The following is a 15,104-nucleotide window of genomic DNA, read 5'->3' on the forward strand; positions in this document are numbered from 1 at the left end:
TAATTCAATCCATGTTAGTCAAGAAAGTTGAGCTCCTACAATTCTGCACAGCCACATACTGAATTTTGAATTAGCACTGCAGGCTGCCATTTTGTGGAGGAATGGGGGCATAAGAGAATCTTGGAGGACCTGCCAGGACTATAACCAAAGCAGCATGACAAGAATTGACACAAAGAGCAACACTAGCACACAGCTGAGAAAAACTGGCAGAATACGCCATTGCTGCGGCTACCGTGAAAAGCACTGCCAGGTTGTCTGGGCATGGAGAAAGTATCGCCAGAGGCCAATTGCCCTAGCAGCCCTGGCCACCATATGCCCGACATGCAGCTGCACTGTCAATTAGGCAGTATCTTCTGCATTTGTTTCTGCGTCCAATGTGCAATCGCATGCCGTTACGGCAACAGCACTGGCAAGAAAGTACCAAGCAGAGGATTCAGAGACAAAAGTGGAAATACAGAATGGCCCCCAAGAACGTGTTTCACATTTAGATGTGATTGACAAATACGATGTGAAAAGCACCTCTGCCACGTAGACGAAGAATGAATACATCACTGAAGCATTTGACAACGAAGTTTCACATTAAAGGAAAGCAACTACAAACTGCAACTCACCCAACTCTTGAAACACTATAGTGACTATTTACGCCTTTGCGTGGGGCACAGCTCTTATTTTACACTTTGGAAAGCTACAACACCAGATTGAAAATGTGGCACAATTTGACTTTTAATAGCATACATGGCAAAGAAGCTGCCACTGACGAAAACATGATGGAGAGCTGTTTGGTTTAGTTTATGGGGTTTAACGTCCCAAAGCGACTCAGGCTATGAGAGACGCCAAAGTGGAGGGCTCCGGGAACGCACCACTATGTATGATACAAGCAAATATTCAACATAGATGAGATAGCACTCTTCGAACAACTACTGGATAAGACAACTTCAAAGCCAAGCCTTGAACAAATCCATCATTCCTCTTGCTAACGTGATGGGCACATGGCATTTGCCACTTCTGGTTACAGGAAAGGGACACAAGCCAAACCAAGGCATGGATGTCATGTATAGGCTTGTGCAAATAGCGAGTTTTTGGTTTGAAGCAAACCATCAGAAATTGGGAGAGTTGAACTCCCACTGAGCCTACATATTTGTGGGGTGTGGGAACTACAATAGACTCATGATAATCCAAACTCCGATAATTCGCACCTTCAATTAATTCAAACAAATTTCAAAATTTTTTGGTTGGCTGGCTATATTTTTCATACAAAGATGAAGCGCAAAACAAACAGCACACTAAGAAGGGAGACGAGACATGCACAACTAGTAACAGTTGCAAGTTGCACATGTATAGTCTTCCTTCTTAGTTTTGACTGTTTTGCACTTCGTCTTCACATGAAACCATGCACACACTAGCCCCGTAGCATGTATTACTTGACTATATTTTAAATGCATTTTAAAGCCAGTTCATTTGTACTGCGATTTCACTCAATTCAAACTTTTTGTCTCGCTCCAAAGTTCCTGACATAGTAAAGAGTGGTGGCCTAGTTCGGATACATCAGGTTTGCGGCACCACGAGAACTGAAAATTCAGCTCCTCTAACCTGTTAATGCGGACGCAGTCCGAAAGAGGGCCATATCGAAGTCCAATCAGCACTCAAAGCAATCACCCTTGTTGCTGTGAATAGTTTTGTGTGTGTTCTGAGCTTCGCTATCAGCCCATGACGGAGGCTATTGACTGTACATCAGCAAGCCAAAGCCAGCTGTGAACCGTTTTAGACACTGACTGCTGTGTTGCTGATCTATCTCCTTTTTATTAGGGCAAATGTGCACTCCCCACATTTCTGTCTGCAATGTCCTGTACGGTGAAAATGTGCGCCCATCATGAGCTGCCTGCAATTAGTGTGGTTTTGCTGTACTGGGAAACCAGTTCATTATAGATGGCATTTTTTCTAAAACGTTAACAGTTGAGAGACTGCTGTTTGAGTAAACATATCAGTGCCTTTCACCTATATTATGAAATTAAATGCGATATTTGGAATCCGAAAATAAATATGCAAGCTCCTCAATGAACAATAATTTTGACTTCCTTAATAAAAAAGTTATACAAGATCCTCTTGCCCCATTACAAGCCACTGAGGCACACAAACTGCAGTTTGCCTGTATTGACAGGTTACCGCATTATAACGACAAAGATGCTACTCTATCAAAAAAAGAGCTTCAGTAAGCTAGAAAAGGCCAAAAGATTAAACACAGGTGTCACCATGACTGGCCGATTTTGCAAGTAAACTGCCAAGTGTCGAAAGTTGCATGGGTGCGGATCAATGGGGTTACACTGTCACGAACTTTACAACGATCACAGACAGTCCTTTTCAGTGTAGACATCATGAGTTTGAATCAAGAAGCAAGAAAAGTTTTAAATGAAATTTTCTGACTAAATGAGTCTTTTGCCGATGGACAAACATCAACATATCCAGAAAGAGCCATACAATCGATTTTTACTGAGACCAAGTCCTCAGCACGTTAACACCCTGCTAATTTTGATAATAAGCCAGCTGTACATGCAACTACAAACTATATTTCCCCCAGACATACGCAAACAAAAAAAAGGAAAAAAAACTGCATGGCCAGAATTTGCCTTGGTGAGTGCTGCCAAAACAAAACTGTACAGATGCCTTATATGTGAAATGTACAGCATTCAAGCCAATAAAGTGCCATGAAAGCAATAATGCACACGATTAGCATTGTCAGATTAATATAAGTTCAGTCAGCCTAGCCTAGAAGAGAACGTTAGGCTAACCCACATCTTATATCCTCAGACAAGTAACATATTACAAATAAATACCTTTAGGTTAGTGCACAGCAGACTTTGAATACAAAGCTGACTTGCAGCATTCACCGGCTCTTGAACAGAAAGTGAGCTTGTAACTTACAGGATACATATAGTACGGAGAAGAAATGGGACTGATGCATCCCCATGCTCAAATTGAAAGCAGCTTCCATATAGCTAAAACAAAAATCAATCTCAAAAACAGAACACAGATACCCGAGTGCTGCTTGCCTAAAACCACAAATAGCAGGGGAAGTACAAAGGGTACACTCTAAGAATTGCAACTTAAGCTTGCAGAAATGAACTCTGAACAGGACAGAGCTATGCAGAAGGGGCGCTACGAATAGTTTTTGAAGTCTGCAACAGCTGGCTACAGCGCTCCATTTCAATCAGACTTCAAATAAGAGTTTGATCTCAGTGCTGAAGCCTCATGGTTATTCAAGGCATTTACTCATACCTTTTGAGTGACAAGCTCTGCTTCAGAAATGTACGTTTTGCACAGAAACACATGCTAACAGAAAATTATATCACACTGCAAGAAAGCTAGGCTATGTTATAAAGATGGCAGCTTACAGACGTCATGTGCAATTGCATAACAAAGCGAGGGTTATTTTACTCCATAAACACAAGGGTCGGTGAACAAACATTTAAATTAGCAAAAGATATTTTAGCTGCTTCTTTAAAGGGGTATAGAGAGCTAATTTTGGTGGCATGCCTTTTTGCGTACAATGATGCTAAAGACACTACTATGCATGAATCACCATGTGGTATTTGCCTACGACCGCTAAATAATTTATAATCGAATTTTTCTGCCATGCTGTTTCGGTTTCAACAGCCGAACAATGAATGTGACGTCAAAGTGCGGTTATATGTGACGTGAGGCATGGAAAAACTGTGACATAATTGCTGCTTCATCGTTTTAATTCACTACAGTGCTGAAGGCAGCCTCCCTCAAGAGCCGGACAGTGTTGCCGAATCGTGGGAAATTTTCCATATTGTGGGACAAGCAAGCTACAGAGGGGAAAAGGGAAATTTATTTTTAACCCATTGAAAATGCGGGAAATTTTCGGTGTCACTGAAAACTGCTGTTCCCAATGTGTTTTCTCGGGAAAATGCCTATAGATACAGTAAAAAGTCTTTCATCGTGGCGGTCTGACCAGTCTTGGGAGCAGAAATTTGACCCGTCTTCTTTTTCCTGCCTAGCCCTGGCTGCAGAACCACAGAAAGCTGCCCAGGAGTAGAATTCATCGCAGGCGCGGCACGGGTACACTGCACAAGAGGCCAGGGTGGGACGCCCATGGCCGCATTCTCTTTTGGGAATGTGGGGAGAGGACAGCTTTCTCATTTTCCCATGGTATATCCCTCCTCGTGCACATAGATTCCAGGAATTCATTCAGATACCTTGACAACTTTTTTGGCAATCCAGCAGAGGCTAGGCAAGGTTTTTGTCCCCCCCGCAGGAAGTGGGTTGCTCGTTGTTCGGGCTAGGGGTGCGGAGGGGTGGAGGAGGTTTCCCCACGGCACGGAGACAAATGCCCGCGGCACCCGGATTTCAATGGAGGATACACCAAAAACGCCCATCTGTTAGTTCTGAGAACATGAGCAACGTTAACGGAACTAAACTAAGTTGCCAAACTCTCCGCCTTCTCCATGCGGCTGAAGCGGCCCGCAAATTTTAGCGCGAGGGGGCGCTGCCGTCGAAACAGGCTCCCGCTGGCCGCCGCTAGCAGACGCCACAGGCCCGGCCGCCCAGCGTCGTAGCATGCAGCCTTCGGGAATGTCGAGCAACTGGTGTCCCAAATATCGCACTTACCGATGTTTATCGTAAAGACACCAGTCAGTTCTGAACCCTGTGTGGCGAGTATGCCACAAATCTTTGCTGCAGCAACTCGAGTGATAGATCATCGCTGCCTAGCCAATGCCACCGTTGGCCGAAGTTGCGGGCGGTCATGATTTTTGAAAGGAGCGTGGTTATATGAGTTTCTTCACCAAAGTAGCATATTAGACATCTACTTTAAAGGTGGAGATCAGATCATCGCAAGGCTCATCGTAAGTTCACTTACCAGCTTATCTAAACGAGAATGTCTGCCTGCTACTGTGCGCGCATGTCGTAGAGTGCTTTCGTGACGCGATTGCTGCTGTGATCGTTGTCTTTGTGCTACGTGCGCTTGCATGCAGGGTTTCAGGTGCTGTATCCGCCATGCCGACGTGCTGTGTGCCGGGCTGCACGAGCGGTTACAGAAACAACAAGACTGCGAGGCATTTTTTCGTGGCTCCTCGTGACGCAGATCTCCGTGCGGCATGGGATCGAGCCATTCCCCGTGTTGACACAAAACTCTCCGATAAATCACGTGTGTGCGGTCCTCATTTTCACGAAGAAGACATACTGAAGACGTACACCCATGTTATTAATGAGGAAGAAGCAAAAATCGAGAGGAGTAAGTGGAGCCTCGTCGAGGGATGCGTGCGCAAAATGTGTTGTGAATAAAATGTAAAAGTATCTCTGTATTTGTGTCCAGCTGTAGTGCACTGCGTGAAGGATCGAAAAATATTGTTGGAACGGTAGCACACGCTAGGAACAATACACGGAGAGCGGTAAACTCAAAATACTGAAATTTCTTGTCTGGAGTTGGCGTCAGGCATCCTCGCTGTTGCAGGGAAAGAGAAACTGATGACTCAGGAACCCGAGGAGGTTCACTGCTTTCGCAGCTCGGGTTGTGAGCAGCGCGCGCGGAGTCAATTACGAAGTGAACGCTGTGCGTAAAATCTGCTTATTTCGGAAACTGCACCACAGAAATCGTAGGTAGTACTTGTGGTCTGCTTTCGAGTGCTATAAATGCGGGACTTTGTGCTCTGAAGCTATTGCTAATTTATGTTTAAAACACACTGCGCCAATGCCTGCCAGACATTCGCGTTTAGATAAGCTGGTAAGTGAACTTACGATGAGCCTTGTGATGATCTGATCTCCACCTTCAAAGTAGATGTCTAATATGCTACTTTGGTGAAGAAACTCTTATAACCATGCTCCTTTCAAAATGGAAATGAAGATCGCACACAAGTGATTTGTCGGACAGTTTTCTGTCAACACGGGGAATGGCTCGATCCCATGCTGCACGGAGATCCGCGTCACGAGGAGCCGCGAAAAAATGCCTCGCAGTCTTGTTGTTTCTGTAACCGCTTGTGCAGCCCGGCACACAGCACGTCGGCATGGCAGATACAGCACCTGAAACCCTGCATGCAAGCGCACGTAGCACAAAGACAACGATCACAGCAGCAATCGCGTCACGAAAGCACTCTATGACATGCGCACACAGTACTAGGAGTACAGCAACTGATCGGACCGGCTGAAGCCTGGTACGACTACAGCGCCACTCAAAGCAGCCAGTGGTGGCGGCGCCGCGAAACCGCTCTCGGTTTGGCAACTGAGTTTAGTTCCATTAACATTGAACATGAGGAGGCGGGGACCCTCTACTTCGTCTCATTCAACCTCATTTCGCACCTTCTTTCATCCCTCCCCTCAAGGCGCAGATGACATACGATGAATGATGGCTTCCGTCATGTATCACTGCATTACAGTTGCTTAACGCCAGAATCGTGAACTTGCAAAAACAGGAACATGTGGACTTCATCGGTGCGGTTAGAGCACTGCAAACACCTGTTTCGCATGCATCAGTGCTTGGTATGGCCCTATGTACCTCTCCAAAATGCTATGAGAAAGTGCGGCGCTTAGACCATGCTGCGAGATATTTTTCAGGCAGGCGGAAAAATATACCTTTTAATTTGAACCTCCTAAAGGCAAGTCGTGCATGCGTCCATCTCATCTCAAAACTTATCAAAACAAAGCGACAATGACGATACGAAGCGCAGCACAACAGGTTTTTGTCGGAGGGTAGCGCAGGCCGCTAGCGTCTCTACTGTAACGCTGAGTCTGCAAAGAAAGTTGTGCTGTGGAGGTGGAAGCCACTGCGAAAAGCTGTCCGAATTTCAATATTCATGAGATTTGTATTTAAATTTATCGGACTGCTTTTTTCTATTGATTTCCTTGGCGGCATTCACTCTAAAGTTATTCTTTTTGCAAAAGAAATATTTTGCGAGAAAAAAGGCAAATTTTGAGTTCCCAACTGGGAAAAACCAACTGACCAATGCAGCAACACTGGAGCCAGAATGGCAACGAATGTAGAAGCAGCGATTATACTGCAATTTTTTCATGCCTCACGTGACCTATAACCCCTATTTGACGTCACAGTCATTGTTCAGCTGTTGGAATCGAAACAGCATGAGAAAGAAATTCGTTTATAAATTATATAGCGGCTGCAGGATAATGCCACGTAGTAATCCATGTGTTATAATGTCTTACGCATCATTACAAAGGAGAAAACACGCACCCAAAAGTTAGGTGTCTATACGCTTTTAACAGGAATCTCAAGCACTGTCATCATGAAAAGCTGGAAATATTGTGTTCCTCCAACACAGATTAACCCCCTAACAGACTTTTTTGTTGCAAAAATGATGCAAAATGGTCATTCAGTACCACCGTTGCCATCTGTTGGCAAACAAAACAAAAGGAGATCTGGACAAGCCCTACTCATTTTAAACCAGACACAGAGTGCCACAAAGCACAGAACAAGCTGGACTCGTCAGGAGCCAGATATTAGTCAGCTTATGACGACGAGCCGGACTCATCCAAGTCTGCTAGGGGGTTAAGATTAATATAACACAAAGCCTGCCTGCTTATTTGTTATTTTTATTACATTCTTGTGCCCCAGAATTTGATTACAAATGCGAGATCAAACCACTATCTATTGCGCACATCTGAATGCTGTTTTAAAACAAAAGATGGTTAAGAGAAACACGAATAGCATTCATTGCCACCAGTGAGGAACTCAAGCACTGATATAAATGGTGCTACAGCACAATGACTCCAGATAATATTTCAACATTCAACGGGATACCTTCAAATAACGCAGAGCTCTGCCATATTCAGTGTACGATCATAGCAAGCAACACTCAGGATGAAAGTCGTTAAGAGGAAATCTGCACCTCTACTCTAACAGACCACAGCACAAAGGTGAAAAATAACTGGCATGGTATAAGAAACACCACAGAATTGGCACAAGAGACACGAGAAAAATGAAGAGAGAAATGGAGGCCCAAACGAGTTGACCGCCTGGTAGCACTCTGTTCCCACCTGTGCCCAATTTTTTCCTTGTGTTTCCCCATCGCCTTTTCAGCTATATCCCGTGTGGCAAACTGCACAAAAGCTTCCCCCGTGCTCCTCCCCTGGTAGTCGGTAGGAAGTGTAATCCCATTGGGGACAATCTCCAACCCTTCAATAAGGCCCAGAATAGGAGAAAAACACACTGTCACTCGTTCTGCTTTTGCTGCACAAAGAGGCACACTAACGCATCAACAAAACCAACGCACTCCAAAATGCCTGGAATAACTAGCGAGGCCGCCATGCAATAGCCCTAACAAGCCCTGCAGTGGCTACATTGCCAACAAAATTTTCCATTAAAACACTGCACAGAAAAGAACTGCCATGTCATTTCTAACTTGCTCAATGTAAAAGACAAATAGCACTCCCCTCATAAAATAGCTAATGACTGGCTACAAATGCAGGCATTTTATTAGGTATCAATATTTACCTCGTACAAACTATCCAGCAACTGAGCAGATAAACTTTCCACCATAATGCGGCCAAGTTTCTAAGAAACGTGCAACACATCACAGCACCCTTTTTTTCTAAACGACCACGTCTATTTGCCCAATTCTGTTTGCCCATTCCAAAACACCGCCTTCTTATCTACCTGCTCATTCTAAAGACTGCCTCCTTAGTAGACACAATTCATGACTTTGCTCAAGTTCACGTCAACATGCTGAAGCAACAGTGCATGTTCGAGATCCTGCCTTCTGACACTTTATTTATTAACTGCTCCAGTGATGACACAGGCCAATCACAATCACTGCCACAGTAACATCCTCAGAATCGTAAGTGCTCAATAAAGAAGGAACTTACCTGAAAAGAACTGTGCAATTTCTTCCTTAGAGCACCCAAAGGGTAAGCCTCTCAATCTAACGCAGCCATCATTGAGAGAGTCCTGTTGGTGTGCTCCACTGCGCTTCACCACCCAATCCATTTCACTGCGCTTTGATTTAAACACTGTCAAGAAATAAACCACACTTCAGCCAACCATTCACTAACAGCACTCATATAAGTGAAACAAGACAGTACTTATTAGACACAAGTTCAGCAGCAGACTGTTGGCAGCATAGACATAACTTTATTGTGACCATGGTTTTACTTACAATGCCAATGCATGAGCAGGACAAAAACTATAGTAGAACCCAGATTTATCAAAGTCAACAGGAACCACAGAAGTTCGATATAAGACAATGTGCCGGTGAAAATGAAGCCTTCACACATTTTTGGTGACTTCTCATGAATGCACAACAGTTATTATATACAACCCCAGGACCCACAATATCATGTGCAAACTTGAATACAATGCCACAGCTCCAGATTCCAAACAATAATCTGCACACATCCATCCCTCCTGCCAATCATGCCATCTTCTGCAACAATTCAACGCAAGCTGATGCATAAGCACTTTAGAATGATTCCAACATGAGGGAATACAGCTGACAAACCATGGACCAGTTTTTGCCCACGTATTAGGTGTCATGTCACGCATTCATATACTTCTACTAATGTTTCTAACATTCCCGTCACATACAACAAGGTGTTGGGAGTTTTCAGTTTAAACAAAGAAAAAAAATTAAGATAACTGAATGCCAAACTCACTTTTCGAAATTCAGTTCTAATCAAAAAAGGTCACTATTGCTCAGATACACGCCATAACTTCACAACTTTATGGCTATTCAAGTACACAATCGTTCACAAGAGAGAATTGGTTTGGTTTGGTTTATTGGGGTTTAACGTCCCAAAGCGACTGAGGCTATGAGAGACGCCGTAGTGAAGGGCTCCAGAAATTTCTACCACCTGGGGTTCTTTAACGTGCACTGAAATCGCACAGCACACGGGCCTCTAGAATTTCGCCTTCAAGAAATTCAGCCGCCGCGGCCGGGATCGAACCCGCGTCTTTCGGGCCAGCAGCCGAGCGCCGTAACCACTGAGCCACCGCGGCGGGGTCACAAGAGAGAATTAGTGCAGAAGGCAGGAGCATGAGAGACAATGGGATCATTGGATTAAGCAGTGCAGTTGTACATTTTGAGGCTTGCCTCAGTTACTATACACAAATGCCACGTAAAAACAGAGAGGCTTGTCAAATCTTGTGTACTAGCACAGTGCCTTCTGCTCACAGACTCATCACCTCATCACAGCCGCTACTCGGTTAAGGAGTTTTCTCACGGATAGCAAGGACAATGACGACGTTTGTAATCGTAACAAGCCAGGGCAAAACTCGAAGCCACGTACAAGTGTCTCGGAAAAGTGTCAAGTTTCATCTTCTGTGACAAGTGAGGGGCAATTCCATCACTGCTGCCATAATGTAGACTGCACGATTAGAAGCCCTCTGGTTCCTTCTGGATTTCGGCCACGATCACATTTTCTATCACATCCGGAACTTTGTCCTTGTGAATCATTTGCTGCTTTTACAGTTGGTTCAGCGACTGAAGGAATCGGCAGTGTGTCTCAAGCAACAAATACACTTGCACCTACCACAACCAGATAAAGCTATTTTAACATGAAGGCAACTGGACAGAAAGGCCTGGTTCCACTTTCCTAGGTGAGGCAAGTCTAATGTGCTACACCCTCTTGCTTTCACTTCATTTTTTTCTCTGTTCTAATTGAGTTTTCATGCAACCCAGTTTTCAGAAATAAACCTCTATTTACACTTCGGTCTTGCATAATGATCACTTAAGTTAGAAGCTGTTACTTCTGTTTTACTACTGTTTTACAGCAACAGCATGTCCCATTGCAAACACTGCTGGTTGGTTGGTTTATGGGGTTTAACGTCCCAAAGCGACTAAGGCTATGAGAGACGCCGTAGTGGAGGGCTCCGGAAATTTCGACCACCTGGGGTTCTTTAACGTGCACTGAAATCGCACAGTACACGGGCCTCTAGAATTTCTCCTCCAAAGAAATTCAACCACCGCGGCCGGGATCGAACCCGCGTCTTTCGGGTCAGCAACCGAGCACCATAACCACTGAGCCACCGCGGCGGCGCAATGGTTATGGTGCTCGGCTGCTGACCCGAAAGACGCGGGTTCGATCCCGGCCGCGGTGGTTCTAAACACGACTATGTGAATGTTAACTAATTGTACACCAACTGCCCTTTCTAACAAACAAGCCAAGATAAAGTGAGTGAGTGAGTGAGGAATTATTAGAATAGTATACTGCTGGCACAAAGGCCTATTTATGGGACAGAGGAACCAACATATATTATATGTGTATATAAGAGAAAAAAAAAATTGCATTCTGAAACAAACACCAATAGAAATGTCGAATTATGCGGCTAACTCACTACAGCACTCTGGCAACGAATGACATATCAGGAATTATATTACAGTTTTTTTTCATGCCTCACGGGGCCTAAACACTGACTATAGATCACAGCCATTGTTCAGATGATGAAACCGAAACAGCAGCAACGAAAAATTCGATTATAAATTATTCAGCGGTCGTAGGCGAATACCATGGGGTGATCAATGTACACTAACGTCTAACACATCATTTGAAAGCAGAAAGCATGTGAGCAAAAATTTGGTGTCTATAATCTTTTAAGCACAATTTGAGCATGAAGTGACAACTACAAGTTCAAATTACAATGCATCAAAGCAGCTCACCTTCAATGTACCTGTGGCCAATATGTTCATTGTGACGTTGCAAGCCAATTTCCACGTCTTGTTCACTCTCGAGCTCAATATATGCTTCGCCACTAGGCCTCCCTTCTCTTGACAGCGTCATGTGCACACCATTAATGCCTCCTTTGATGTGACATTCTGGAGGAAGAGCAATCGCCATGCTAAATGAGAGCGACGCAACATCTCTAGAGCATCAAACACAAGCAGCAATACAAGCAATGGCCACCCACAGAAATTCTCATACTGAAAAAAAATGACCACATGGATGGTCAGCACATGAAATGTGATGGGTGCCATTTAAAATGCCATTTAAAAGATGCAGTTGAATCAAAGTTGCTTGGCCACCTCTGCATGTGCAATGTGTGCTATGAAGCGTTGCAAATATCAAGTCTCTGCTTTGTCTGCGATTGATTTTATCAATTACCCGAGCAGCAGCGAGTCTAAAGATACTGCCTTTTTGTCGAGATTCAGTTTTGGCATCGGTGACAACAGAAACCAGCCTGGAACACAGGCGGCTGTGCTGCGGTCCCCAACTATGGGGTTTACAGTTATTCTTTCGTAGCAAGAATACCATTCAAGATAGAAGTTCGATTTTTTCAAAGATAGTGGCCAATAGAACAAACATTTTGCATATTTCAGAAAATCCTTCACATTTTTTTACATTTTAGATACAAGCATGTCTTTACAAGTTTTGCTCAATTTTTTACTGAAATCTTGTCCTTGACCAAATAAAATTTTCTGTTGAAAAGCGCAATTCATTATTCAGCCTTATAACCCTAAAAAGCACATATATTTCACTCCGTTTTCATGTGATGCATTAAATTTTAAGTGCAGTAGATTTTACAGAAAAAAAAAAAAAAGCTACTGAAACCTACAAAAAAAAAAAACAGCCATTTTCCCCATGGTAAGGAAAGAGTTAACCAGCAAGGCAGCCATAAACAAACCTGTAAATACATTTTTTTTTTTTACATTTTGTATACCATAAAACCTTCATTTTCTGTGAAAGTCAAACCTTTGTTATCAGAATGCAGCAATTGATCAATATAAAATGACTAATTACTCCCCAGTGTCCATTTAATGATCACGAATAGCTACAGTAAACACAAATACATTGCTTTTTTTAAGGAAAGCAGCCATGCTATAAGTGAAGCATGCACATTTTTGGCAACAGAGCTCAGTGACAGTACTTGTCCACTTCCTTATCATCAATAAAAATGAAGTGCATGAGTGTACTGGTACAAGCTAGTTGGTTTAACGAAGAAGCAGAACATAACAGCGCAGACGGAATAAGGAAGGAGACGACATAAGCTCTCCGAAAATAAAGTGATGCAGAGGCAGCTGTTGATACATACAAGCAAGCTGCATGTTCTTAAAGGACTAGATGCTAATCATCAATTACCCCCTTATTGCACATCTTCTTCACATCGCGGGAATCCACTAAACACTAGACCAAAACTGTTTCCACTTGTTCATCAATTCGCTCTTGGTCCCAAGACTTCAACAATGAAGTTTCTATGGAAGCTGTATACCTTTCCCTTGTAGCCGTATGGGTGCACTTGGGTGGATACTAATGAGTAATTACTCCCCCATTACAAATCTACACAACCTTGGGGGGGATTCCCCTAAACATTGGACCAAAATTCCCTCCATGCCACGCATTCGTTGCACCGATTCTATTTATTTATTTATTCAAGGTACCTACAGCGCCTTGAGAGGCATTATTGTAAGGGGGGGTAAGTTACATTAACAGTAAAATTCAATACAGCACAAGAGAACAAAACAGAAAGAAAAGTTACAGAAAAATGTTAAGAACTTCCAAAAAGATAAAAGCATTCTGATTGCACCCGAGACGCAGAACCAACACTGACAACAGCATAATCAGATTATTGCATGGTCAATTGCGGCCTGGAAATTTTCGCTCTCAAACACTTCATTAGGCAGCAGAAATTGGTGCAGTCCAGGGTAGACAGCGAAGCATTTAGTCCCTTTTTATTTCCAATTCTGCATACTTACGCTAGAGGAGGTACAGTAAAATGTCGTGTATTTATCAGTCTCTAACACGAAGACCATCTCTGGAATATTGCCTAGATATGTCTCTGCTTGCAGACACCTATAACCCAAGCAACAATCAAGTTTAATTTGTCCGAGACAATTTGTTACTGCAGCACGACAGCGGAACCTCCAGAATACTTAAGGTCAGTTTTCACGGTAAAAAGAGCATGTGGTGTTTTGTAGCCCATTAGAGGCGAGTGCCTACAGATTATCATCCCGGCTATTCCCCCGGCCAAACAAGCACCAGCTTAAATTTTTGAAGAGTAGAAGGGCCAACCTGACAGCAGGCACTTACCCTTTGAAGTGAAAAAATTCAAAATTTCCTCTTTGGTAGTTGACCATGGAAGGCCCCGAATTCGCAGCACAAATCCTTCATCGTCCACAGGAGCTGTCATTTTGTCCTGCAAGAAACAGGTAGGTTCTGCACGTATCCTACGCAGAACTAATGGAACAAAACACAGAAGAGCGCTCTAGCAGAGAAATGAAAGGCCGTCGACCCGAGTAGCTTGTCACTTTCCTTCGAGGCTGCCAAACAAAGCAGCGCCGAACATCTGCACGGCACCAGAACACTCGCTAAGACGCCAGGAGATATCCTAGTAAAACACGTTGTTGGGCTAGTTGGTGCATAACATTGATGGAAAAAACACCAGCCAAGAAACAGACGAACACAGGAAAACGAGAAGAAGTTAGGAAAGAGGCTGGACTACCAACTGTTTATTAGATGGAAAGGGGCTCAAATATATACAGGGCACTCGGTCACATGATCATCACTCAATCACCAACTTATCAATCAACCTTCAAGGCAAAGAAAAGACCTGAGATTACAATGCCTGTATGCACCTGCTTTCATTAAAGATTCTCACAACGCGCCGTGCCTAATCCCAGCGAACAAATCTTAGCAAAGCAGTGTCACAAACATCATAGCAAAAGCAGAGCCGAAAAACAATAAAAAGTAATAAAACCATAAAAACAGCATCATAAAACAATAAACAACAAAGAACCCTGCAGCCCCTAAACAACTAACAGAAAAGAACAGGCAGCACTAAACTTCACTTCAACTGCAGCTGCTATCTATCGAGTGCTGATTAAAGAAAGGATTCTATGAAGGCAAGTTCTTTCCTTCCCAATGCAACAGAAGAGTCACTGGAGCAAGCATCACCCTTCTTTGCAATATGGAAGGCCTCAAGTACCTCACGCGCCACCTTATCACCACTCCTGCCTAGAATCCTGATACCACCATGACCTGGCTCACATTTGCACTTTTTGCAGTGAAGGGCCAAATTAGACCCGGTTCCCGTTTCCAAAGACTTATAGTGCTCCCATGCTCTATCACTGATACACCGGGCCGTTTGGTCGACGTAGACCGCTCCACAAGTCAGAGGTACTTCATAAACACCACCAAGCGCACAAACC

At 43.7% G+C, this 15,104-nt stretch overlaps 2 protein-coding genes across 2 annotated transcripts in view; one reads left to right on the forward strand and one right to left on the reverse strand.

Annotated features, from left to right (window-relative positions):
* The window catches only part of LOC149351649 (heterogeneous nuclear ribonucleoprotein F-like), a 60,796-nt gene that overhangs the window by 42,524 nt on the left and 3,168 nt on the right, over positions 1-15,104 (reverse strand). Inside the window, exons 2-5 of the mRNA XM_089580984.1 lie at positions 13,987-14,092; positions 11,622-11,777; positions 8,833-8,976; positions 8,005-8,143 (exon numbers count right to left, since the gene is read on the reverse strand). Coding sequence (XP_089437110.1) covers positions 8,005-8,143; positions 8,833-8,976; positions 11,622-11,777; positions 13,987-14,086 — 539 coding nt within the window. The 5' untranslated portion in view covers positions 14,087-14,092. The remainder of the gene's footprint in view (positions 1-8,004; positions 8,144-8,832; positions 8,977-11,621; positions 11,778-13,986; positions 14,093-15,104) is intronic.
* Positions 1-15,104, forward strand: part of LOC149351650 (uncharacterized) — a 249,816-nt gene that overhangs the window by 35,673 nt on the left and 199,039 nt on the right. The gene's annotated exons all lie outside the window — the stretch shown is intronic.

This window comes from Amblyomma mixtum, chromosome 3 (genome assembly GCF_055824585.1).
Source record: "Amblyomma mixtum isolate Tamu chromosome 3, ASM5582458v1, whole genome shotgun sequence".
Taxonomy (NCBI): Eukaryota; Metazoa; Arthropoda; class Arachnida; order Ixodida; family Ixodidae; genus Amblyomma; species Amblyomma mixtum.